This window comes from Saccopteryx bilineata, chromosome 12 (genome assembly GCF_036850765.1).
Source record: "Saccopteryx bilineata isolate mSacBil1 chromosome 12, mSacBil1_pri_phased_curated, whole genome shotgun sequence".
Classification (NCBI taxonomy): domain Eukaryota; kingdom Metazoa; phylum Chordata; class Mammalia; order Chiroptera; family Emballonuridae; genus Saccopteryx; species Saccopteryx bilineata.
Window position 1 is genome coordinate 50628532 of NC_089501.1, and position 26823 is coordinate 50655354.

A 26823-nucleotide genomic window follows, 5' to 3' on the forward strand; every position below is an offset into this window, starting at 1 on the left:
AATTACTTGATGTACACATGTAACAAATATATGTTAGAGATAACACATACACGCACAAAAAGTTTAAAATTTTTTTCTTCAGATTCCAGCACATCAATTGATGACTAAGCAAAATAGTTTCAGCAACAGGTAAACTTGTAAAGGTCACTGTTTTAAAGGCCTGTGTTCTAGACCCCAATCTCTCTTCACTTCTGTGGGGACCTTGATTCACCATCTATCTTTGTCTTCTCAATCTTCACACACTCTGTCTTTTCACACACTCTTTGCCTAAATACTGGCTGTCCAATGTTAAACCATCAAAACATGAAAACGAACGGAAAAAAAAAAAATCTCCCTGGACCCAAGTGCCCTGTAGCCATTGCCTCTTCTCTCACTTTTCTTTATGATTGTTTCCCAGTGTGTCTTCCTCCAACATTGAAACTGCATTCTCAAAGTCACTGGGGAGAAACATCTGTGTTAAATCCACTTTTCAGTCATCTTGCTTTGTCTGAAGCATTTGACTCCCTCCTTTCTCCTCCTCTAGCTAGTATGCCCTATCTTCTAATTTTATTCTCACAGTTCTGGCTAATCTATTCCATTATTAATTCAACAAACATTTATTAAGCTCCTATTACCTGTCAAGGATGGAAACTTGTTTGTAGTAAATAAGGGAGAGCAGCCCTTGCCCTTACTGAGCATACAGCTGCCTTAACCATTCGTATGATGTCTATTTTATTTTGTTTTCCATTTTAGCTCTTCATTACTTTCTCTTTCAGCTCACCCTGTCCTTTTCCTAACTTTTTCAATAATGCCTAACTAATGTATCATAAGCATTTTTTGCTCTTTCATAAACTCATTGAAGACTGTAAGTTCCCATATGTTTTGCTTCAGTTAAATTTTATAAGCCATGATTTTTCCTCTAATCCATGGATTTTTTTTTAAAGGGTTGTTTTACTTTCTAAACATATAAAATTTTGGAAGATTATCTTTTTATTGTGCTATTTGGCATAGATGCTTCGGAATTGTGGGCAGAATTTAGCATGTCCATTATATCAAGCTTGTTAAGTGTGTTGTTAAAAGTTTCTACAACCTTACTAATTCTTGTCTGCACGATCTATTATACTAGTACCTGAGAGAGGCTTTTACAATTTTTTGTACTGGCGTTACATTTGTCAACTTCTCTTTTCTTTAAAGTGTTTATTTACTCAACAAATACTTTACTGAGTCCCTAATGAACCAGGAACTGTTGAAAGTGTGGAAGGCAGTTAGACAGACACAAGCAGAGCAAGGACTATAGGCCAGTCACAGACGTCACCAGGCTAGAAAGGCCTGGGTGCCCAGGAAACCAAGGGCCTCGCCCCCGGCAGCCTTTCCTCTACTAGCACATTGCTGGTCTTGTGGTGTAGACCCCGCCTTTCCTATTGCTGTTCATGCAGTTTGGGCCCTCCTCTGACCTTTCCTCCCCTGGCATGTTGCTAGCTGTGTGGGTGAGACCTCCTTAGAGGGGCAACAAACAAGGGGCTGGAGAATAGCTCTTAAGCATTAACCCCAAGGGATAACATCTAGGCCTCAGTTGTGTTTTAGCTCCAAGCCCAGAAAAGCATCAAAACCAGACAAGTGATGCCATGATGCCACGCTGACCTCAGGACCAGCTGCATTAACTAATGACCCCTGCCCTGGGGTGCAGACCAAGACCCTAAAAGGAAGCACCTGGAAAGCTGATGAATAGTCCTCTGAGATCCTCCCCTGGGACCACCTCTAAGATCTCCACCCTTAAAAGCCCTCAGGATAGAGAACCTAGCTGCTCTCCCTTCTGTGAGCACACCTGCCTGCCCGCCCACCTGCTGCCAGCCACCCAGCCAGCCACCTGCCCACCTGCGTGCCTTTCCCCTCTTCCTCTTCCCCCAGGTGCGTTTGCTCGCCTCTTTCTCCTATCCATTATGACAGTGGTCCCCAACCTTTTTTGGGCCACAGACAGGTTTAATGTCAGAAAATATTTTCACAGACCGGCCTTTAGGGTGGGATGGATAAATGTATCACATGACTGAGACAAGCGTCAAGAGTGAGTCTTAGGCCCTGGCCGGTTGGCTCAGTGGTAGAGCGTCGGCCTGGCGTGCAGGAGTCCTGGGTTCGATTCCCAGCCAGGGCACACAGGAGAAGCGCCCATCTGCTTCTCCATCCCTCCCCCTCTCCTTCCTCTCTGTCTCTCTCTTCCCCTCCCGCAGCCAAGGCTCCATTGGAGCAAAGATGGCCCGGGCACTGAGGATGGCTCTGTGGCCTCTGCCTCAGGCGCTAGAGTGGCTCTGGTTGCAACAGAGCAATGCCCCAGAGGGGCAGAGCATCACCCCCTGGTGGGTGTGCCGGGTGGATCCTGGTCTGACACATGCGGGAGTCTGCCTGCTTCCCCGTTTCCAACTTCAGAAAAATACAAAAAAAAAAAAAAAAAAGATTGAGTCTTAGACGGATGTAGCAGAGAGAATCTGGTCGTTTTTAAAAAATAAAACAGGCCCTGGCCGGTTGGCTCAGCGGTAGAGCGTCGGCCTAGCGTGCGGAGGACCCGGGTTCGATTCCCGGCCAGGGCACATAGGAGAAGCGCCCATTTGCTTCTCCACCCCTCCGCCGCGCTTTCCTCACTGTCTCTCTCTTCCCCTCCCGCAGCCAAGGCTCCATTGGAGCAAAGATGGCCCGGGCGCTGGGCATGGCTCTGTGGCCTCTGCCTCAGGTGCTAGAGTGGCTCTGGTCGCAATATGGCGACGCCCAGGATGGGTAGAGCATCGCCCCCTGGGGGGCAGAGCACCGCCCCTGGTGGGCGTGCCGGGTGGATCCCGGTCGGGCGCATGCGGGAGTCTGTCTGACTGTCTCTCCCTGTTTCCAGCTTCAGAAAAAATGAAAAAAAAATAAATAAATAAAAAAAAAAATAAAACATCGTTCAGACTTAAATATAAATAAATCAGAAATAATGTAAGTTATTTATTGTTTCTCTGCAGACTGGTACCAAATATACCGGTCCACGGCCCGGGGGTTGGGGACCACTGCTCTAAGGGACCCCACAAGACTTGCAATGGGCACAATGTCGAAGAACCGACACACTACCAGTCAGCCCTAGGTCGATCCACCCTAGGTCAGGCCCCCTTTCCAGTAACAAAAGCACTGGAGATAAAGCAATGAACATGAAAGCAATGTCCCTGCCTTCATCTTTCTTAACAGAACTGATCTGGAACCCGAGATTAACAGTAGGTTTCCTCCAGCGCATTAATGATACTTCAACTGATAGTTCATCTGGTATTTCTCGTTGTTCATTGGGAAATCTATTGTAATTATAATTTTAGTGACTCTCTAACCAACTAAACTACCCGGCCAGGGCCCTATCACACTGTTTTAAATGCTATAGTTTTATATATTTTGATAGCATTACTCATCTGTCTCAAACTTCTCTTAACTATTTATGCAGGTTTACTCTTCCTGATAAATATTTCAATCATTTTGTCAGGAGGGCTGTTTCCTCCCCAGCGTTCACCAAAGTTAAACAATATGGGGGCTCGGAAGGCCATTTCTGACACCAACTCACCAAAGTAACTCCTCCAATCACTCCATCACATCACCACAGGAAACCTTCTGTTAACTGACTTCAATGTCTCTCTGCACTCACTATAAAGAGTTGCTTGTTTACCTTTGTAACCCCAGTGTGTAGACTAGTGTCTGGCACATATTCCGTGCCCAAAAAGGTTTGTTGAATAATTGGAGATTTTCAATCTGGATGATTCGAAGAAACAGGAAGAAAAGCAGGTTTGAAGTGCGGGTGAAAGAGACGGGTTAGTGTACTTTGAAAAGAGACTTTTAGAGTCCTCACAGGTCATTAGTGTGCAGGCATCAGGCCGGCACCTGAAGCACAAGAATGGAGGGGGGTTCACTGTGATGCAACTGTGATGGTCAAGGAGAAGAATGCATGCAAGAGGAAAACAACCAAAGGTACTTGGGAAGAACTAGACTTGGGGTGCACACTAACCGGAGCGCGCATGCGCCGCAACAATCTGGAGCCCAATGGGAGGGAAAAGATTTGAGGGATAGGAAAAGGGAACTAAAGGGAAGAGCTGGGTTCTTAAATCACATAAACGGACGGAGTAAACAGTATCGTGAGCTCAACTGGGGAAGTACCATTTAACCTAAGGAGCAGAAGGCACGAATCTCCTATCTCCACCGGTAAAAACGGAGAAAGACAGAGCTATTAGAATAGAGGCCAGAATGTGGGGCAGGAATTCATTTTAGAAGATTCTGAGGTCTCTCGGGTTAAAATGATCGTCGCCGCGTCCAAAGACCTGTCAGCATTCAATCTCTTCAAGCCTCCCGGGTCAGAGCTAGAATCTGAGGTCGGAAAGGTTCCGATTTGAGCGGAGACGGTTTCAGCCTCCCTGTTCCCATCATTCCGTCACGATCGCGTCCCCCGGGTGGTACCCGCGCGTGCTCTTTGGGTCTCTGAGAGGCACCAGAGGAGGGCGGCGGCCGGAGAAGAGGGGGCTGCCAAGGCTGCGAGAGAGGCCCTCGGGCCCGGCCGGGGTCAGCGGGTCAGTCGGGGGCTGCCCGGCCACGCGGGGGCGCCCCGGCCGCTCCCAGCCGAGCCCTGTCACCACCCGCCCAGCTGCTCGCTTTGCCCGGCTTCATTGACGCCCTCGTCTGCCCCCACGAGCCCGGGCTCCCCCTCCTACCTCCCGGCAGGTGGGCCTGGCTGCCCGCAGCTGCTCGCTGAGGGCCTGGTCAGCAAGGAGACCACCTTTCCCGGTGGCGGGCGGCACGTGACCCCGCCCCCAGCGCTGCCGGCTCCGCCCCCTCGGCCCAGCCCGCGCCCCGCCTCCCACCCTCAAGGGCGTCGCCGACGCGATGGCGTCACTGGCGCTGGCGTGCTCTTTCCGCGACTCGGAGGTGCTCCTGGGTCTATGGGCGGAGGTACGTGCGTCTCGTCTCCGAGCTAGAGAGGAAAGTGGGGTTCGTGGAAGATGGAAGGGGTCCCGAAGGAAGAGAGGAGGGAGCTAAGAGACCTGGAAGCCTGTCCTCCAGGTGCTGGGGTCCAGGTCGGTGCCCTGCACCCTCCGGGCCCCTTCTGACGAGGCCGGCTGCTGGCCCGCAGTGATTGACCCGTGGATTCCCTTTGGGGAGTCATTGCCCTTCGACCAGGTGTCGTCGGGTTAAAGGTTAGCTTGGCAGGCACTGGTGGTTTTATTTTGTATTCTTTTAGCATAGATTCCTAGGGAACGTAATTCATTTGGTAAAAGACCAGAAGCTTGGAGACCTACCTTGTACCCTTTTGGGGGGATGCGGGGTTGAAACTACGTCTCTTCGAAGGCTCTATCTCATCTGTAGAGCGAGCTAATTGGACCAGCGCTACAATTTTTGAGGCGCCTTTCAGAGATACCATTCTGTGATTCCTTCCTCCCAGGATCTTGTTTTTTGTCATACCCCTGGGTGAGAAGAGGAATCTTTCCACTAATGTTTTAAAAACTGGGTTGGACACAGCAATGTAGTTAAGCCCCTTGCTTTTATTAGGATTGGGTAGAATTCACTTGCAAGTAAGGTTTATACATTAATATTCCAATAGACTCGTGTAATTTTATTAAAAGATAAGAATATCTGTATGTTTCCTTTAGCCCTATGCCTTTCACACTTAAATGTTTATTATTATTTCATATGCTGCCTCATTTCAGAGGTAAGTCTCCACTTGTGTATTAAAGTTGGTGCTTTTGAATTTTATGTCACCTTATTCTTGTTAGCATTTTTAAAGCCACCTGCATCTTCTGACTGAGGAAAAGATGGTCAACGTCCTGAAAGGAGTGCTGATAGAATGGTTAGTAGTTTTAATACTTGAGGGGTTTTTTAAAATTCTTTTTCTCCTTTGTTTTAAGATCTGAATGAATCAAGTTTATCAGCTTCCCCAACTTCATTTTTTGTTTATTTGGTTACAAAGTATCTTCCTGGTGCTGGATTTCAATGTTTCTGTTGAATTCATATAATTGGCATTATTTCCACCAAGTCATGGTCAGAGGTAGCGTATTTGTTAGATTAGTTGTCTTTAGAGGAACAGAGCTGGTGTTCTAAAACCATTAGGGATTGACTAGAATTTTAGGGTTTATTTAAGACTTCACCATCACAAACTATGGTCTTTAAAAAAAAACGTGAGAAAAAAAGAGTCAGTTGAAGGTTGCTAAACCTTTGAAATGAAGGTTCCTTTGACCTGCATTTCAAAGGAAAAGCCACGAATGCTGGCGAAGGTTCAGTTCCTCAAAGCAAGCTAATGTAGGGCTTAGTTTTCACGCAGCCGAACACCTGCCCTGCTGGACCAGTGTTGCTCAGTCTCACTTGTTTGTCTCCCCAGTAACTTGTCTTATCTGGGAATCCTGCTCTGTAGACACTAGACACTCCCACTATCTGAAAATACTCTTGTCTATGTCTCTATGCCCTAAATAGGAGCCATTACAGGGGGTCCTTGGGTCATGCCACAGTTAACATTCCTACCACAGTAAGGTAGCCCGAATTTTGGGGTAAGTCAAAACACACCATAGCCTAACACAAATGGAATGTTTGCAGTTTTAACAGCCCAAAATGGCGTAAGTAAGGGTGCTGGGGTTTCTAACTCACTCATGGGCCGCATTACTGTGTATTCTTCCGCTGCAGGCGTAGTCCGTAAGTAGGGCTTTTAACAGTGTAAGCTGAAATACTCATGTCTTAATTATTTTTTTAAGTTTTTATGGGAATGAGTGTCGTAAACTGGAAACAGCGTATGTTGAGACTGTCCTAACCCGAGGACCTCCTGTATATGCATAATGGTACTGTTTACTGTGATAGCAAGGCAGGAGCAAGTCCAAATTCTAGAATACTTCTTGCATTTATAGCAACACTGTCCTTTACAAATATATATAATGTGAGGCACATATGCAGTCTTAAATTTTCTAGTAGCCACATGAAAAAAGTAAAATGAAGCAGGTGAATTTGGTATATTTCTCCCAATATGTCCAGAATGTTTCAACATGAGCTAAGTCTTCAGAGTCTGTACTAAGACTTCAAAATTGTGTTGTCTCTTTTCATAGTCACGCTTCAAAATCGAATATGTGTTTTACAGCACATTTCACAGACTGTTTGCATTTCAAGTGCTCAGTAGTGACATGTGACCGGTGGGCTGTCTATGGGTAGTGCAAGTTTAGAGTTGGGGTGGAGGAGACACCAACAAAAGCAGTTCAGAAGCAGACAGCCAGTGATGTAGGAGGGAAGTTAGGGTATTTCATGTAGGTGAGTGGGCCGTTCAAGTGGTGGTAAGAGATGGAATAAGATGACACTGGGGGCCATTGATTTGGGGGGGGGGGCTATTTTAATGGAAAGGTGGAATAGAAGCCAGACAGGAGTATACTGTTGAAAAGGGAAAGAAAGGAAGGTGAGGAAGTGGAAACTGGAGAAGTTTTTGTTGTGATAATGAGCAAAGGAATAGAGAAATGGGCTGGTAACTGAAGAAGGAGAGGATGAGGGACTCAGGTTTCTGGGTTTCTTTGTTCTTTTAATGTGAAAGACTAGAATATATGTTGAAAAGAATAAAGTGCTAGAGAGGTGAGAGGTGTTCACTTGGGGAAATCTAAACACAGGGTGCTGTTTTCTTTTGGTGAAAACTGCTAGGCTTTCTTTCCCTTACTACTTCTTCTTTCTTTCTTTTTGTGCTTCCTTTCTCTTATTACTTTGTTATAGCTAATGGAAACATTTCCTGGTTGGTCTCTTAATGTTATTTTTTTTTTAATTTTTTTTTATTTCATTTTTGGAGAGGAGAGGGAGAGAGAGAGAGGAGAGACAGAGAGAGAGAAGGGGGGAGGAGCTGGAAGCATCAATCCCATATGTGCCTTGACCGGGCAAGCCCAGGGTTTCAAACCGGCGACCTCAGCATTTCCAGGTCGACGCTTTAGCCACTGCGCCACCACAGGTCAGACCTTAATGTTATTTTTTGTTGTTGTTGTCTGTAATAATTGCCAGTTTTATTCCTCTGTTTAAGAGATCCAGAGGTAATTTGAGGTTTACATTTTAATAGTTACTTCAATCAAGAGTTTAGGTGCCCCCATTGCCCTTATAAGCTGGCTGCAAATTACTTAATTCTCTTATTAAAAATTTTTTTAATTGTTTGCAACATGTGTTCATTAAAAAATACGTATTAAGCAAAAGGAAGACTCACATCACACAGTTAAGTTTTGGATGTATGTATGTATACACACGCGTACACATCGTTTGCGTTTTTATTCTACATTTGAGCTGATACTAAATATACTGCTTTGTAATTTGTTATGTGTTACACAATATGGACTTAACATATTTTCATGCATTTGTGAGAAACTGCCCAATTGAAAAATAGGCCTGGAGAATGGATCAAAATACAAAATCCAGTAAGATGCTGGTAATAACTGCCTAAAACAAAATTCCACCAGCTGATTAAAAGTAAAAGGAAGGTAAAAGATGTCAGAAAATGCTAACAGAAAGAAAGCAGGGGCCAGATTTTACTATCAGATTTAAAAAAAAAAGAATTCAAGGCCTAAAGCACACAGGATAAGGACGTCTGCGTTAATGTCTTTGCTTCCAATGCATCATCACAAACTTGTTTCACTTGTTTCTTACTCTTCTTATTTCTTCCCTAAGCCTTTCCAACTCATCTACTCCTCTCAGCATTTCTTCAGGGTCCAAATACCTAACGGGAGTGTCCTCTTTAAATTCTTGGACCGGCTGAGGGGGCCCGCCTCAAAGGTTTCCTGCTGCTTCCTGCCTCGCTCCGTCCCGGGGAGGTTGAGGATCCCCTCCTGCCTCCTGGGGTACATCCTCCGAAGGGTGCTCTTGGTCGGCCCTTGGCACGCCCTGTGGGTTTCCTTCATTTTCCTCAGAAGACGTCTGCATGTTGGGTATTTTTCTATTATTTCCTTTTTAAATAAATTAATCCTGTAGGGATCCGGGAGATTTTTCTCCTTCCCTCACTCGATTTGCGTCGCGCCCAACAGACCAGGAGTCCTGAAAGGATCCGGACACTTCTCTCCTCCAGCGATACAGAGCTCCTTAATGTTATTTTTTAACAAAGAGGATGTACACACAGTAATTACCTATCAGTTTTCCCTTTTGTTTCTTCTTCTTCTCCTAAATTTAATCTTAACGATGGGATTTGATAAAGACTCACTTTTCTTTGGTAGAGCTTCTTATTTTTGTTTTTGTTGATGTTTTAAATTTCATTTGCCTGGAATTTATTGGGAGGAGGCATATTATGAAGTGAAGATCTGAATTAGTCCCTTTTTTGGTCAAATAGCTAAACAGTTGTCAGATGCCATTTATTCCCTTCCTTAGTGATACATGATGTCTCTTCTTTATCAGTCTCACTTACTTACTACCTTCCTTCCCTAGTCCCAGCCCATGTCCTCTTTTTTTTTTTTTTTTTTTTTTTTTGTCATTGCTGCCTATTTTAGAATGACCTTGGACTAATAGTCTGTTTCCAAAGTAATCCTTTTGGAATGATGTTTGGGATTGTATTAAACATCTGCTTCAATTTGAAAAAAATACAGTGGTTGGGCTGCATTTTAAAGAGCACAACTCTGGGAGACTCGTTAAAATTTCAATTGCAGGCTTTCAGTTCTGTCTTAAGGACAAAGCATGCAGATTTGTAAAAGGAACCGAGGTGTTAGTTTTCTTCCCTTGATTGGGTGAGCTCCGTGCCTGATTTGCTGTTGGGTTATCAAGCCTCTGAATTTAGCCTGGGCTCTAATGGCCCTCTTATCACCTTTCTCTTGTAATCCCCAAACTAACAGCATCTGGAGTTAGCAATACAAAATCTCAGACCTCACCCCAAATCTTTTAAATCAGAATTGCACATACAGAGGATCTTGTTAAAATGCATTTAAAGTCTAGAAGCACTTAGCTGAAATTTGATGATCCCAATGGAGTATTGTTTCACACTAGGACTACTTAATTTTTATTTTGTAGATGAATACTGTCCTTGCAAGTAATTTTTCCCTTCAAGGTGAATTCTAAAGTGTGGCCTGCACAATTTTTTAAAAGGCTGTTTTCCCAACAATATAAATCTCCCCGAAAGATTCCAGGCCTAAGAACAGATTCATGAAAGGCATGGCTAGGACTTGTGGGAACTCTGTCACTGTCAGGTGTGTATGTCTGTAGGAGTAATAACTGGAAAATCCTTGTTTCCCTCATGTCTGTATCTGATGCCAAAGAGAAGGTTGTTAGTAATACAGCATCAGTGTAAGTTTATTCTCTGATAGAACCCATAGATTGTGTAAAGCATGTAGGTTATTTGAGTACTGAGTTGCGTAGGTCTAGAGTTTATAGGCAAACCATTCAAGGATCTACTTCCATTGTCCTGTGATTTTCTCTCCAAATTCCAGTCACATCATCATACAAGGTCACATAAATCTCAGTAGTGCTGTTCTGTTGAGTCCAGGCAGCCAGCAAAATACTTCTCAGACAGGTTTGGCCTAGTTCCAGAAGGGGGTCTTAATCTGACACCTGTCTAGGAGTGGCTTACCTTACTGCCAGATCTAAACTCCCTGTCAGTTCCTTCGAGCTGGTTTTGAGTCTACAGTAAAGCAGCAAATGAACTGGGTTTTAGTGGTGGGTTTAGGCCCAACTATCAGTGAACTGAAAATTAAGGTGCATGGATATAAGGTTCAATTCTCCCAAGGCTTATCAAATATCAAAATCTAAAGCTAACTTTAAATTTGTATGTGTGTGTTTTGTCTTTTTTTTTTTTTTTTTTTTTTTTTTTACTGATAGAGACAGGAAGAGAGATGAGAAAGCATTAACTCGTAGTTGCCTTACTCTTAGTCCTTCATTGATTGCTTTCTTATATGTGCCTCAAATGGGGGGCTCCAGTGAGCTAATGACCCCTTGCTCAAGCCAACAACCATGGGGTCATGTTTATGATCCCATGCTCAAGCCGGCGACCTCAGGGTTTTGAACCTGCATCCTCACAATCCAGATACTATCTGCTGCACCACTGCCTGATCAGGCCCAGAAGAATTTAAATTAGGGGCCTTGCCCATAATAAAAATTGTCACCAGAAATAACCTCAGACCTGTCTGTAGGGCAGGCCAAACATGTAATTATCCAACATCTGCTTTCTTCTGAAGCCTCAGGCACCTTATCTCAGTCCTTTACCAAGGATGTCAGATGTTCCTCATTTTCTTGTTCTGTCTCTGAACATCTTGTGTACGTGAGGTCTCCCCCTTATCTTGTATGTGGGGTTCCCCTGAGCAGGAAATTCAATTTGATTTACGCCTGTTACCCTATTTTATGTTGGCTTGATTATTCAACCAGCCAAAAGAACCAGATGAGAGGTAGAATTTGCCCCCTCCCCCATATATGCAAATGGAGAAATTTTGAAAACACTATAATTGTAATTTAAAGCACAGATGTGAGTCTTCAGACACATGTTGGTTTCAGTTCTTTATCTTTCATTTCACTGAAATGATGTTAATTTATTTCATCCAGAAATGTAGACATTATTTTTTATAACCACTTAACCCTGGTGCTGATACTTTGTATAGCAGCCAATTACTAGAGTAAATTGGTGTCATCTGAATGCCCTGAGCTCAGACAGTAACAAGATAGTATATCCCATTTGGAGAGCAATTTTAATATTGTCCATATTTGTCCTCGTTACTGTTACGTTTGGACCTTTTTGGGCAGATAAAATGTATTATGCTCACTTTGTTAAAGATGGTGCTGCCCATGTGAGGCCGTCGCCCAGGTGATATTAATGTGTGTTGAGAATCCTTGCAACCTGGGGCTTGGTTTTGGGATTAAGCCTTTCCCACCCGTTTTGATGTGGGGTGGTACAATCCAATTATGCCTCAGAGAAGTGACTTTGTATTAGAGACTTCCCTATTTTGTATATTGGATTAAAGGTTTTGAATCTACACTATAAAATGGGGGCAGAATGGGAGCTTGTGCTCTTGGATCCTGGGATGATTAGCATGAGAGAGCAGAGAGAGCAGAGCAGAGAGCAGAAAGAGGCCATGTGGCCAGGAGAAGCAGTCAAGATGGCGGAGTGCTGAGTGAGATGCCAGTTTGTGTAGAGTTTGTATCTGGGATAAGGAAGGAGATGGGGAACTGAGGAGAATAAGGCTGGTGAGCTAGAAACCTTTGATTCTAGGAAACTCGGATAAGTCAATAGCTTTGTGAGCACTGAATGTGAGTGGGTTTTGGAGCCCAGTGTGTATTTTTACTTGCCCGCCGGGTGCAAGCTAGGATTAAAGACTATGGCCCATCAGTTTTTGGCTCCGCTGTTTCTTTACCGACTGTCCGAATCCAATGCGAACCTGCATGGGCCGGGAGGCTGCTGTGTTGGTAGCCCTGGCCCTGGCTCCTGGCTTTACAGACCTGAAATTGATTTTAAAGGGCCAACAGAAAACAATTGTCCTGTTGTGTGAAATATATCCTGAGAAACTTCAGTGATTTTTATAGAAAATATTAAGCGTCTTGTGGGACCTGAGACAGAAAGGTAAGTCCTCTGCCCTTTTATGGCAGGGAAGGAGGAGCAGCCCAGGTGTAGAGCAGGAAAGCAGAGGACTTCTGTCCGTCCCCCACACCTGCCTACTTTTCCATTACTCTCCCTTTATTCTCCACCCCTGTCCCCACCTACCCTTAATTTGTACAGGCCAGGAAAAGTTGAGCAGAACAATTAAGTTTTTAAAAAGAGTCTGAGCAGGAAAATAGTAGTAGTTTTGGGGAAGCTGAAGCTTGGGGTCCGTGTCCTGTGGGTCTGTCTCCTCGTTTGCATTTTGAAAACACCTGGAAGAACCTGGTCACCCCCTTCATCACCCCCAGGTTCCTTCGAGCTTTGTAATTGCTGTTTAAGCTTTCTAATTTTGTTTTGTGGCCTGATTTTTGTCAACTGTTGATAAATTGTGTGCCTCAGTGAGATTTTCAGTGTACAGTGTGTTACTGCTTTACAATATTTATTTCATTTGTTATTCTGTATAAACTGCCAAAATTAGGGAGTTGCTAAAAATGTTCAGTTTAACATCTGTATCTGTCTAAATCTGTGACCACTACATTATCTGTCTTTGTCAAAGACCCGCAGTCTCTGCTGTCCATCACTGGTTGTTTCCTTTCCGCCTCCCAGTCGTCATCTGCCTGCAGACCTCGTTCTCATACTTCTTATCCTTTCCTGTCTTCAGTCACCCGAAAGGCCGCAGACTCCCAGGCCGTCCCTCACTGCTTATCTCGTGGCTGTGTACATGTGCTTGTTAAATTCATGCCTACCCATCATTTCCACTTTGTCCTCTACTCTGAGGTAGCAGCAGAGTCCCTGTATCCCTGGCCTCCTCAACTTTTCCTCCTCCTTCTCCAGCCCCCTTCTCCTTTGGGCTGGAACCAAACCTGGCTTTCTCCTGAGCATACTGCCACTCCCACAACCCTACCAAGTGTTGACTTTTTTCTCTAGTACCTCTGGTACCATTGGGCCAGAATTACTCCTCATGTTGCCACTTCTAGCAATTTTCCTAGCAATTCTCCTCCCTTTTCCATAGAAACCCCAGTTCTGAATGTCATGCCATCAGACTACTAGACCAGCCATTTTGTAGTAACCCACAAACACCCACATGTTTCCTTGAGGGATTTTCCTTGAAGACTAGCTGTCACTCTTCAGTAGCTGTCCTCCCAAATTAAGTGATTGCGATACCTGTGGACAGTCCTTTCAATATCCTGTCCTCTGAGTTCCTTGACCTCCTCTTCCAATGAGTCTGTCTTCCACCCTGTTGTGGCCACTCACTCGCAGTCAGACCCACACCTGTCCCTACCAAACTGCCACCTCCAGGGTCTCCGTTTGAGACACCTACCTCGGACCACCACCTCCTCTTTCCCGGGCACTCCGTCTGGTACCCTTTTCCACCCTTGCTCTGCCACCATCCTTCCTCTCTCCCCAGGCTTTTCTCAACCCAGCAGGCAGTGTGATCCTTACATTTAAAATTTAAGTCAGTTTGTAAGTTAAGTCATATCACTTAGTAAAAGCCAAAGTCCCTGAAATCATCTTCAAGGCCCTGCATCATCTGGACCAGTTTTTGTTTTGTTTTGTTTTATTCTGTGAGAGGAGGGGAGGCAGAGACAGACTCCTGCATGCACCCTGAACAAGGATCCACCCAGCATGCCCACTGGGAAGTGATGCTTTGCCCATCTGGGGCATTGCTCCATTGCTCAGCAACCAAGCTCTTCTTAGGGCCTGAGGCGGAGGCTATGGGGCCATCCTCAGTGCCGGGGCCAACTTGCTCCAATCAAGCCATAGCTGTGGGAGAAGAGAGATAGAGAAGTGGGAGGGTTAAAGAAACAGATGAGCGCTTCTTCTGTGTGCCCTGACCAGGAATCAAACCCTGGACTTCCACACTCTGGGCCAATGCTCTACCACTGAGCAAACTGGCCAGGGGTGGTCTGGACCAGTCTTAATTTTCTGATCTCTCCCACTGCTCTACCCTCTGTGGCCCCTTTCCAGGACCCTGGCCTTGCTGTTCACTTGCCCTAGGACGCTCTTCCACATCACCACACACATGGCTCACCCCTCCTGGCATTTGTTCGGATATCCCCTGCGCAGTAAGGCTTTCCTGTACTCCCTTATTTAAACTTGCAAGATCCTGTCACTTTCAACACGCATTTCTTGTCTCCTCTGGTATGTGTGTGTGTGTTCTCCACTAGAATGTAAGCTCCGTGACAAGGAGGGTTCTTAGTTCACTGCGAATCTGCAGGACTGGAATAATGCCTGGCGCATGATAGATATTTAATAAGTATTTATCAAATGAGTGAATAAAACTTAAAATAGCAATTGTACTACTTCTGAGCAAATTAATACCTCACACTGATATGGCCGTTCTAATACTACAACCATAGAACAGAACTGAATTTTGCCAAACCTAAGTAAATAGATGTCAATATAATCTAAGTGTAAGATAAACATACTGGAAACTAAATTTAAAGCCGGTGTCAATTCTGACTTGGGTTTATTTATTTATTCACATCATTTTATAGTATAGTTTATTGTTAGCAAAATCATTTTAGTGGTAAGATGAAGGTAATTAAAATCACTAGGAGGTCTTCACTCTATTAATAGTTAATATACCATGAACCATACTCATTTAGTGATTAAGGCTTTTACAGTGTTGGCTTCACTTACACCTACGTTTATACGTGAAAGAAGTAAAACATTTGTATTGTTTATTAAATTACACTGACCTCTTTTGAATTAAATTAATATCTTTGTAACTCATGTTGGCATTTCGTCAAGAAACCAAACAAATGTAAGATTATCTTTTCTTTAAGAATTAAAAAAATCCAGCCCTGGCCAGTTTGCTCAGTGGTAGAGCATCGGCCCTGCATGTGGAAGTCCTGGGTTTGATTTCGGCCAGGACACACAAGAGAAGCGACCATCTGCTTCCCCACCCCTCCCCCTCTCCTTCCTCTCTGTCTCTCTCTTCCCCTCCCGCAGCCAAGGCTCCATTGGAGCAAAATTGGCCCCAGGCACTGAGTATGGCTCCATAGCCTCTGCCTCAGGCACTGGAATGGCTCCTGTTGCAAGGGAGCAACACGCAGATGGGCAGAGCATTGCCCCTGGTGGGCATGTGAGGTGGATCCCGGTTGGCCACATGCGGGTGTCTGTCTCTGCCACCCCAATTCTCACTTCAGAAAAATACAAAAAAAATAAAGAATTTAAAAAATCCTTATGCATCTTGATATTTTTATATTTTTGCCAATTATTGTATATTAGATCTGAAGAATGTCTTTTGTTGTGATTCAAGGCTTTTATGAAAGAGACCTATTTCTGTAAATCCAAGAAATTATATCCTTTTTACTATCCTATTCATTCCAAACTAAATCACAATAAGTAGAATTGAATTTGGATCTTGTCTTTGAGCTCAGTATTCTCAGATATTTTGTTAGGATTTTTTTTTTTTAAGATTCTGAATGACAGCCTTGGCTGGTTGGCTCAGTGGTAGAGCATCGGCCTGGCGTGCAGGAGTCCCGGGTTCGATTCCCAGCCAGGGCACACAGGAGAAGCGCCCATCTGCTTCTCCACCCCTCCCCCTCTCCTTCCTCTTTGTCTCTCTCTTCCCCTCCTGCAGCCAAGGCCCCATTGGAGCAAAGTTGGCCCGGGTGCTGAGGGTGGCTCTGTGGCCTCTGCCTCAGGTGCTAGAGTGGCTCTGGTTGCAGCGGAGCAATGCCCCAGAGGAGCAGAGCATCGCTCCTGGTGGGTGTGCCGGGCGGATCCCGGTCGGAGCGTGCAGGAGTCTGTGACTGCCTCCCTGTTTCCAGTTTCGGAAAAATACACACACACAAAAAAAAGATTCTGAATGACAGTTCAGACTTACAGGTTCAGAATTTTAGGGAAGGGAAAGAACTTGAGTACCTGCTGCAGAACAAATATTGTCTTTGGCATTTTTCTCCTTTAATTTCCATAACAATTCTGTTACGTAGACTTACTTTGAGGCTTTGGAAGATTCAGTACATGTTAAGTCACACAGTAAGAGATAAAGCCAGGGTTGCATCCAAATCTGACTAGCAGTACAGCCTGCTTTGTCAAAGTGTCGATTTAACTGGTTTTGTAAGTTAATTTGTCACTGGCGTGGTAGTGAAAAGCTGTTGGCTCTTTAAATGTCATGATTGTGGACAAGTAGGGACATTCATTTTTAAAATCGGTTAAGGAAGCTGTGATTCTAGGTCTGTTAACCACAAAGCTTTGGACATTACTTTTTTCACTTGCCAGTGACAAATTATTCTTTTACAATTGTATTAATTGATGCCTAGTCGGTGGTGGCATAGTGGTTGAGCATCGGCCCAGGATGCTCAGGGCCCTGGTTCAAAACCCAGAGATTGTCGGCCAGAATGTGCTCATTGGCTTGAGCGCGGGATCATCAGCGTGATCCCAAGGTCACTGGCTCTGCTTGAGCCCCTAGTCAAGGCATGTATGAGAAGCAGTTAATAAACAACTAAAGGGAAGCGACTACAAGTTGATGCTTCTCATCTCTTTCCCCTCCCTACCTCCCTCCCTCTGTGGCTCTCTCAGAAAGAAATTATCATTGCCCTCTTTCTCTTAAACTTGCACTAACAATTCTAAAATGAAGCCACATTTATAACTCATTAGCACTTAAGGCAGAGTGGGAGTTTAGGACTTTTTAAATTAACCTAAAAATTCTGCGTGCTCAATTCTAATCACTTGGGTTTTGGTATAATTTGACAATAAGGTTTCTCATCATCATGTGTTTATCTCTGCAGTGACCCTGCCATGAAGCAGTTTCTGCTGTACTTGGATGAGTCAAATGCCCTAGGGAAGAAGTTCATCATTCAAGACATTGATGACACACACGTCTTCGTAATAGCAGAGTTGGTTAATGTCCTCCAGGAGCGAGTAGGTGAATTAATGGACCAAAATGCTTTTTCTCTTACCCAGAAGTGAAAATATTCGATATTGACCAGTTAGGAATTAAATGTAACAGATACGAGAGACTGTTACCATTTAGTATCTTAGGTGACAGGTTAGACATACTGTGGAGAAGCATGCTGAGGGGAAGACTGGGGTATCATTTGTTCAGAAAAAAAGCCCCTGAACCAATTTTTATGTTCTGTTTTTTCAATGCAAGTATATTAGAATTTTTAAAAAAAAGCTTTAACAGTTGGCTATAATTTGACTTTCATTGTCCTTTATTAAAATATAAATGTATATGGTTTTCCTACCTTTTTCATTCCAATTTAATGCATTAAGAATATAATGGAATGTGACTTTTAATTATCAGTCTAGCCTATATGCCTATTTTGCTTTGCTTGTTCCTATTAATAGTTGTGAGTTTTTGTAGTGTGGGTATGGTTAGTTTTGTTCTAGGTTGAAACTTCAGAGAAGTTTTTAATCAAAGTATATATATAACATACATACAGAAAGTGCACAAGTCATAAATGTACAAATCTCAGAATTTCCATGAACTGAACACACTTCTATCGCAGTGCCCAGATCAAGAAAAAGCAATTATCACCGTCCCAGAAGCCCTTTCCTAGAAACGCCTAAGGGTAGACACTGTGCTGACCTTGAACAGCATAAACTAATTTTGCTTGTTTATGAGCTATCAGTGGGTCATGTTGCGTGGATTCCTTCTGGGCTCTATTACTCAGCACTCTACTTGTGAGAGTCATGTGTGCTGTTGCACAACGTTATACAGTTGACCTTGAACAACACTGGTTTGAACTGTGAGAGTCCACTTATATGTGGATTTTTCCAATGAATACCCAATGTATTTTCCATATGATTTTCTTAATAACATTATTCTCTCACTTTATTGCAAGAATACAGTATATAATACATATAACTTTCCAAATATGTGTTAATCAACTATTTATATTATTGGTGAGGCTCCCAGCCAAGAGTAAGCTATGAGTAGTTAAGTTTGGGGGAGTTAGAAGTTATACAAGGATGTTCGGCTGCACGGGAATTGGTACCCCTGACCACCCTCCTCACTCCTGTTCTTAAAGAGCCAGCTAGTGTTTTCATTCTCATTGTTGCACACAGGTATACCATTCTTTGCTTTAACCACACTACAGACATTTAAAAATCCATAGTTTTATTAAACTTCAACTTGAACTTGATAAACGTGTATCAAAAAATTTTACCACTATCAAGTGGTCATACTAATTTTTCTCCAGTAGCAGAATATGTACAACTTTATTATATTTGTTTAAGAAAAAATAGAAGTACTGAATCTACTTGCAGATACACTGGCATTAGTTACATTGATATTCTCTTGCTATTATAATAGCTTCTTTAGCTCAATTCAGTCCTCCACTTATTCATTCCAAAAATAATTATTAAGTACTTACCATGTCCTAGATGGAAAGGATAGATACAGTTTTTAAGAAGATAGATGAGGTGGACCTGGCCACTTAGCTCAGTCCGTTAGAGCGTCATCTGGAAACACCAAGGTTGTGGGTTCAATCCCCAGTCAGGGCATATCAGTAAGCGACTAATGACTGTATAACTAAGTGGAACAACAAATGAATGCTTCCTCTTGCTCTGTTTCTGAAATCAATCAGAATGCTTTTAACTTCAAACAGCAACAAAGAGTTACTTAAACAATAAAGAAGTGTAATTGTCTAATATAATATAACAAGAAGTCTGGAGACAGTTCCAGATGGTTCAGACTGCTTCTCCTCTGTCATCCTCATAATGTTGGCTTTTTGTTCCTGGCTTACTACATCATGGTCACAATACAGTGGCTACCGCTCCAAGATATTTTGTTCATAGCAGCAACCCAAACAAGGAGAGGAAGGCTCCACTGGGCAGCAGAGAAAACACAGAAAAACTTTCTGTGGTGTAACTTGAAATCAGGGAGAAAAGTGCTTCCCAGAATCTTCCCACCTGTCTGTCCCTGGACGACTCATTGGCAAAGAGGGAAAGAATAATTGACTTAGGTCAGTGATTCTCAACCTTTAAAATTCCCTGGGGGTCTTTCCAAATCACTTCTGTGGATACTTTTCCGTCCAGTGGGCGCTTAGTCCCCTACCATGAGTATGTGCTGCATTTAGTGGCGTGCTTTCCAAAGAGGAGATTTGGACCGGGTGAAAGTAATCGTCCAGCAGAGAAACCTGGAGAAGACTTCCTTAGCCCAGTGATCCGAATTAACGTCCGAGATAGCCATGTCAAGAACATGTACCGCTGATTTGATGTGATGAGAAGAGGGCTTCACCCTGGGGTTCTAAAAGCAACCCCAGTCTTACGTGAAAAAAAACATCAGACCAGTACAAATTTAAGGGAATCCTACAAATACCTGGCCAGCGCTCCTCAAAGCCATGAAGGACACGAAAGTAAGGCGAGACTGAAATACAAGATCGGAAGAGACTTAAGGACACGTGACAACTGAATGTGAAGTGGTACCCAATGGGATCTGGGAGGGGGAAGGGACACCGAGGAAAATCTAGGAAAACCTACAGTCTGCAACTTAGTGAATGTTAATGTTCTGTCTGCTTTTGTATGTCCTTGAAGATTTCCCTTGAAAGTGTCTAAGTTAATATTTTTTTCTAGTACATAATATGCCTGCATTTGTTTCAATAAAAAAATATAGCATAATGGTTACTAGCATGAATTTTGGTGTCAAGAATTCTGTGTTTGAATTTCAGTTTTAACCATTGACTAGCTGATGATTTGGGGCTACAATTACTAATCTTGGTTTCATTATCTGTAAAATGCAGATAATAATCACGATAATACCTCATGGGGTGGTTTTAAGAATTAAGCAAAATAAAACGTGTAACACGCATTGTTACAGTACCTGGCACATAATCACTTCTAAGTGTGTTTTGTTTGGTAATTCTTTATCCCACCATCCCAAAATAATATAGTATGTCATTAGAACACTTCTCACAGAACACTTACTCATAAAAGTGGATTTATGGTTGTTTGTACGGTTGTTATAATTAATTTTTTTTTTTTTTTTTTTTTTTTTTTTTACAGAGGCAGAGATAGACAGGGACAGACAGACAGGAACAGAGAGAGATGAGAAGCATCAATCATCAGTTTCTCGTTGCGCATTGCGACTTCTTAGTTGTTCATTGATTGCTTTCTCACATGTGCCTTGACCGTGGGCCTTCAGCAGACCGAGTAACCCCTTGCTGGAGCCAGCGACCTTGGGTCCAAGCTGGCGAGCTCTTTGCTCAAGCCAGATGAGCCCGCGCGACCTCGGAGTCTCGAACCTGGGTACTTCCGCATCCCAGTCCGACGCTCTATCCACTGCGCCACCGCCTGGTCAGGCTATAATTAATTTTTAAAATACAAGAATAAACTTGCATGCTCACAACTGTAAACCTCGTACCCTGTAGAACAAAATCAGCCTAGCACACTCTTTGAATAAGCTTTTTTCTCTTGGGGTGGGGGCTGTTTTGTTTTGGATTTTTTTATTTTAGAGGAGAGAAAGAGAAAAAATGGCTCATTCTTTCACCCATTTATGCATTCTGTATGTGCCCTGTATGCATAACCTTGGTGCACTGGTGCTCCAACCAACAGAGCTACCCATCCAGGGCCCCCTTGAATAAGCTTTCTTTATTTTAAGATTGTATGCCTGGCCTGTGGTGATACAGTGGGTAGAGTACTGACCTGGAACGCTGAGGTTGCTGGTTAGAAACCCTGGGCTTGCCCCGTCAAAACACATGTGACAAGCAGTCAGTGAACAACTGAAGTGAAGCAACCATGAATTGATTCTTCTCGCTCCTCCCCCTTCTGTAAAATCAATAAATTAAAGAAAATATTTTATTTATTGATTTTAGAAAGAACCATCAACTTGTAGTAGTTGCTTTTCATATTTGCCTTGACTGGGCAAGCCCAGGGTTTCAAACCAGTAACCTCAGCATTCCAGGTCAACTCTCTATGCACTGTGCCACCACAGGCCAGGCCCCTTGAATAAACTTTAAAATTAGTTCTAACCCTGGCCAGGTAGCTCAGTCATCCGGATATGCCAAGGTTGCAGGTTCAACTCCCAGTCATGGCACATACAAGAAGCAACGAATGAATGCTTAAATAAGTGGAACAAATCAATATTTCTCTCTCAAATCAATTAAAATTAGTTGATGGGGTTTTTTTTGGGGGGGTTGTATTTTTCTGAAGCTGGAAACGGGGAGGCAGTGAGACAGACACCTGCATGCGCCCGACCAGGATCCACCCAGCACGCCCACCAGGGGGTGATGCTCTGCCCATCCGGGGGTCGCTCTGTCGCGACCAGAGCCACTCTAGCTCCTGGGGCAGAGGCCAAGGAGCCATCCCCAGCGCCCGGGCCATCTTTTGCTCCAATGGAGCCTCAGCTGCGGGAGGGGAAGAGCGAGACAAAGAGGAAGGAGAGGGGGAAGGGTGGAGAAGCAGATGGATGCCTCTCCTGTGTGCCCTGGCCTGGAATCGAACCCGGGACTTCCGCACGCCAGGCCGACGCTCTACCACTGAGCCAACCGGCCAGGGCCAGTTGATTGGTTTTTTAAATTTTTTTGAGAAAGAAAAAGCATCAACTCGTAGTTGCATCACTTTAGTTGTTTGTTGATTTCTTCTTATACATGCCTTGATGGGGGGGCACTCAAGCCAGTGTCCCCACTCTCAAGCTGGTGACCCTGCACTTAAGGTGGCAAGCTTGTGCTCAAGCCAGTAACCTTGGGGGTTTCTTTTTGTTTTGTTTTGTTTTCATTTTTCCGAAGCTGGAAACAGGAAGGCAGTCAGACAGACTCCCGCATGCGCCCGACCGACTGGGATCCACCCGGCACGCCCACCAGGGGGCGATGCTCTGCCCCTCTGGGGCGTTGCTCTGCTGCAACCAGAGCCACTCCAGTGCCCGAGGCAGAGGCCACAGAGCCATCCTCAGCGCCCGGGCCAACCCTACTCCAATGGAGCCCCGGCTGCAGGAGGGGAGGAGAGGAAGGAGAGGGGGAGGGATGGAGAAGCAGGTGGGCACCTCTCCTGTGTGCCCTGGCCGGGAATCGAACCCGGGACTCCTGCACGCCAGGCCAACGTTCTACCGCCGAGTCAACCGGCCAGGGCCTAACCTTGGGGTTTTGAACCTGGGACTTTAGTGTCCCAAGTCAATGCTCTATCCACTGTGCCACCACCGGTCAGGCTAACAGCTGATCTTGAGATCCACACGTTGCCAGGTGGCAGTTCCTTGTAGAAAGACTTTCAAGTAACACAAGAAACCAGTTGAGGTTATTTTTAAATAATTATGCCAGGGACAGGCAGTGCTTGGGCTTTTCCTTTCTTGCAAGTGTCCAGGTGAGCATCCCTTCTTAGGAGTTCTCAGCACCCCCAGATTCCATGACCTCAGTCTGATGAACAGAATCCCCCCCCACACACACACACACTCTGCTGCAGTCTTTCTTGCAAAGCTAGGGTCCTCAGATTCACCACAGTGGAGGCCGGCCTCTTGCCTAGAAAGGGCAAACTTTGGTTGCTGCTACATTAGTACTCTTGGATGCCCCGACATGAGTCCACAACCCACTCTGAGAAGCCCTGGCCTCCACTAGAGGAAGTACCCTTTTCCTTCAGTAACCAGACTTCCTTTGGGAGCCCCCAGTTCCTTTTCCGTCTTGCCATAAGAGGCTGAAAGGCCCGAGAGCCCGGCTACACCAAGGGTGGTGTGCAGACAGGCGGCCCCGGCCTCACCTGGGAGCCCGCTGCAAGCTTACTGAGTCAGGATGGCATTTTAATGGATTTCCTGGGTGATTCCTATGCACATTCACATTGGAGGAGAACTTCCATGAAGGAGCCACTCTGGACAAGGGACAGATTGGAAAGTTGATTTGTAGAGCTACAGGAATAGATGAATGGATCAGATAAGGGTGTTCCCAGCATTCTTCACATAGCCCTTATTCAACCAAGCGCCTTTCAAGCATGCAACCTGAAACTCTCCCTCCTGTTCCCACCCAATTCCAGGGACAAACCTGGAATGAAAAACAAGTGATATGGTATGGTGTTACTGAGAAGAAGCTTTGTAATGTCGCCCGGTCCAGAGAAGGCCAAATACACCTTTCCCAGAATAAAGCCAGGCTCTTTACTTCACCGGAAATGGTCAAAGTTGTCAGTAAAAGGAATAGAAATTCCGAGATGTCCCTATTGACAGATAGAAAGCATAGAGCTGCCTTATCCATTGCCTTTCTGTGTCTTAGAAAGAGGTGGCAGGACCTGACTGACCAGTGATGTGGAGTGGGTGGAGCATCGACCTGGGACCCAGGTTCATGACCCCGAGGTCGCCGGCTGGAGCATGATCTCATCTGGCTTGCACGCAGGCTCACCGGCTTGAGCGTGCAGTCGCTGGCTCGAGCAAAGGCTCACTGGCTTTGCTCGAGCCCCCCCCACCCCAGTCAAGGCACATATCAAAAGCAATCAATGAACAATTAAAGTGACACAACTACAGGTTGATGCTCATCTCTCTCCCTCCCTCTCAAGAAAAGAAAAATGAAAGGAAAAGATGGTGGGTACCTGGCTTTGTTGGTGGGTAGAGCATTGTCCCCATATGCTGAGGTTGTATGTCTGATCCCGGAAACAGCACGTACAAGAAAACCAGTGATGGCATGGATAAATGGAACAAGTCCAGCCATGTCTGTCTGTCTGTCCTTTGTCTCTAAAAAAAGAAAGAAAAAGGCACCCCTTCTTCTGCAGGAGATCTGTCCCCAGTGACCCCGTCAGCAGGATGCCCTCGTGTGCCCCTGGAAGCAATGACCTGGAACCCGCAACACAGAAGGATCCCGACAGGGTGTGAGCGGGCAGCCGACAGCCGCCTCCTGCCCACCTGACCACTCAGGTTCCCTCAGGCCATGCCCGGCAGGTAAATGGTGTCATTTGATAATTTTATACAGCGTGGTGACAGAATTTATCCTGTTATTCCATCTAGAATCATTAGATGTACACTTCTTTTAAATGTTAACCTTCTCTTTTTATTTTATTTTATTTTGTATTTTTCCGAAGTTAGAAGCAGGGAGACAGTCAGACTCCCACTTGTGCACAACTGGGATCCACCCAGCATGCCCACCAGGGGGTGATGCTCTGCCCCTCTGGGGCTGTTGCTCATTTGCCGCTGGAGCCATTCTAGTGCCTGAGGCGGAGGCCATGGAGCCATCCTCAGCACCCGGGCCAACTTTGCTCCAACGGAGCTTTGGCTGCAGGAGGGGAAGAGAGAGACAGAGAGGAAGGAGAGGGGGAAGGGTGGAGAAGCAGATGGGCGCTTCTCCTGTGTGCCCTGGCTGGAAATCTAACCCGGGACTTCCACACGCCGGGCCTACACTCTACCACTGAGCCAACTAGCCAGGGCCTAACTTTTCTCCTTTTAAAAGCAATATATAGTATTATAATAGAAAAATAAAATAAATAAAAATATTTGCTACAACCTCACCACTGTAACCCAATGAAAATTAGCATTTTGTTTTATTTCCTGCAACTCTCCAGTGCATTTTGCAGTTCTGGGTGTCCATGGCCACGCATTTAGAGAAGGTAGACATCCTAGACACTACTGTCTGAACTGGACTGCACCTGGACGTGGGCTCATTGCCACTCTTTGTGCTCTGGACTGCTCTCCGTCCCTGCTCCTTTAACGTCTTGATGGGTGAGCCCACAGCTGAGGCTCCGGCCTGCCCCCACCCACCTCCTGGTCGCCTCTGGCGTTCTGCCCCAAACCCATCTTCAGGCTGTTGACCTGGAAGGAGTTCCCAGTTGGCTCAGAACAGACCCAGCCCACCAGGAACTCTTCCTTTCACCAAACAGTGCAGTCCAGAACTGGTCCCTCCTTGCCCCGAACCCAGAAAGGAGAATTTCGGTTCTTTTTCCTTGTGTCACCTTACTTGATTACTGTCTGCCTGACTCCTGTGGTTTAAGTAATTTCAATGTCAGGGTTGTACTAACTTGAAAATTTACATATCAAACTGTTCAGAGCAAAGAAAATTTCAGGATTTAAAAAAAAATGTTGAACTTCAATTTCCATTTAATAAAACTTGCATAGGCCCTGGCCGGTTGGCTCAGTGGTAGAGCGTCGGCCTGGCGTGCAGAAGTCCTGGGTTCGATTCCTGGCCAGGGCACACAGGAGAAGCGCCCATCTGCTTCTCCACCTCTCCCCCTCTCCTTCTTCTCTGTCTCTCTCTTCCCCTCCCTCAGCCGAGGCTCCATTGGAGCAAAGATGGCCTGGGCGCTGGGGATGGCTTCTTGGCCTCTGCCCCAGGCGCTAGAGTGGCTCTGGTCTCAACAGAGCGACGCCCCAGAGGGGCAGAGCATCACCCCCTGGTGGGCGTGCCGGGTGGATCCCGGGTCGAGGGCATGCGGGAGTCTGTCTGACTGTCTCCCCATTTCCAGCTTCAGAAAAATACAAAAAAAAAAAAAATTGCACAACATTGCTCTCATTCTAACCATGAGAATAAGTGAGATAAGGTACAAGGTCATTCGCTTTATAAACTCTTAAGAAGGCTGAGGTCACCAAAGTCTCTACATGAACTAAGCCCAGAAAGGAATGAGAAGACGTCTACAACCACTTCCGTTCCTGGCACAGTGGCAAGAGGGGAGGGAGTGGGCCCAGCTGCTAAGGAACCTGAGGCCCTGTGAGAGTGTGAGAGAGTGTGTGTGTGTGAGAGAGTGTGTATGTGTGAGAGAGTGTGTGTGTGAGTGTGTGAGAGTATGTGTGTGAGTGTGTGTGTGTGAGAGAGAGTGTGTGAGTGTGTGTGTATGAGAGTGTATGTGTGAGAGTGTGTGTGTGTGTGAGAGAGTGGGGGGGTGGGGGCTCGCTAGCAGGAGGGACTGAGCAGAGATTCCCGCAGGGGGGCTCAACCACCAACCAAATCTCTACCTCCCCTCCTCTCACTGAATACATCAGTAAAAATAAATAAACAAAAGCCATACTTACGCACAAGATAATCAAAGTGCTGAAACCAAAGAGAAAGAAAAAGTCTTTAAAAGCAGGCAGAGGAAAAAATATACTCATCACATACATCATGGAAAACAGTGAAGGCCAGAAAACACATCTTGAAATTGTTGAAAGTGAGAGAACAGTCAAAGGAGAATTCTAAAAATACCCCTCAGGACTGAAGTCAAAATGAAAACACTTTCAGACAGACAGAAGCTTGGAGACCTGTCATCAGCAGGCCTGTGTTACAGGAAATCCTTGTAGGGGCTCTTCGGGCCGAGGGGAAAGGATACCAGAGAAAGGCCGGATCTGCTGGGTACCACGGGCAGCACCAGAGAGAGGAGATGGGAAAATACTTGCTTCTTTTTCCTCCTTCCCTTTCTCTCTTTCATTCAGACCTGGCACAGAAACTCAGGCATGGGAGGAGTTGAGGCTCAGGAAGAGGGATGCCCCAGGG

The 26823-nt window shown here is 45.1% G+C and overlaps 2 protein-coding genes, 1 long non-coding RNA gene and 1 pseudogene across 7 annotated transcripts in view; 1 reads left to right on the forward strand and 3 right to left on the reverse strand.

Annotated features, from left to right (window-relative positions):
- The window catches only part of SERAC1 (serine active site containing 1), a 40140-nt gene extending 35361 nt beyond the window's left edge, over positions 1-4779 (reverse strand). The window contains exon 1 of one of the 3 annotated variants that reach the window (XM_066248552.1): positions 4683-4779. Coding sequence is in view for 2 of the 3 variants with exons in the window: in XM_066248551.1 (XP_066104648.1) it covers positions 3650-3687 (38 nt within the window). In the remaining variant the exon portion in view is untranslated. Of the gene's footprint in view, positions 1-3649; positions 3945-4682 lie in introns of those variants that run through there. The other 2 variants (XM_066248551.1, XM_066248553.1) reach the window with 2 other exon arrangements.
- A 55-nt stretch (positions 4780-4834) lies between these two features.
- GTF2H5 (general transcription factor IIH subunit 5) lies at positions 4835-20089 on the forward strand. 3 transcript variants are annotated; one of them, XM_066248554.1, is made up of 3 exons: positions 4835-4920; positions 5742-5815; positions 17248-20089. In XM_066248554.1, the coding sequence occupies exons 2-3, from the start codon at positions 5781-5783 to the stop codon at positions 17426-17428; spliced, it is 216 nt and encodes a 71-aa protein (XP_066104651.1). In that variant the 5' UTR covers positions 4835-4920; positions 5742-5780; the 3' UTR covers positions 17429-20089. The 3 variants fall into 3 exon arrangements, with proteins under 3 accessions (XP_066104651.1, XP_066104653.1, XP_066104652.1); XM_066248556.1 differs by lacking the exon at positions 4835-4920 and adding an exon at positions 4937-4959; XM_066248555.1 differs by lacking the exon at positions 4835-4920 and adding an exon at positions 4966-5045.
- Positions 8268-9037, reverse strand: LOC136316215 (transcription elongation factor A protein-like 8; annotated as a pseudogene).
- On the reverse strand, positions 14094-26823 carry LOC136316480 (uncharacterized). Its single transcript, XR_010727721.1, has 3 exons — positions 26367-26823; positions 23963-24104; positions 14094-14272 (listed from the first exon to the last, which is right to left on the reverse strand). It is a non-coding gene; the product is annotated as an uncharacterized lncRNA (long non-coding RNA).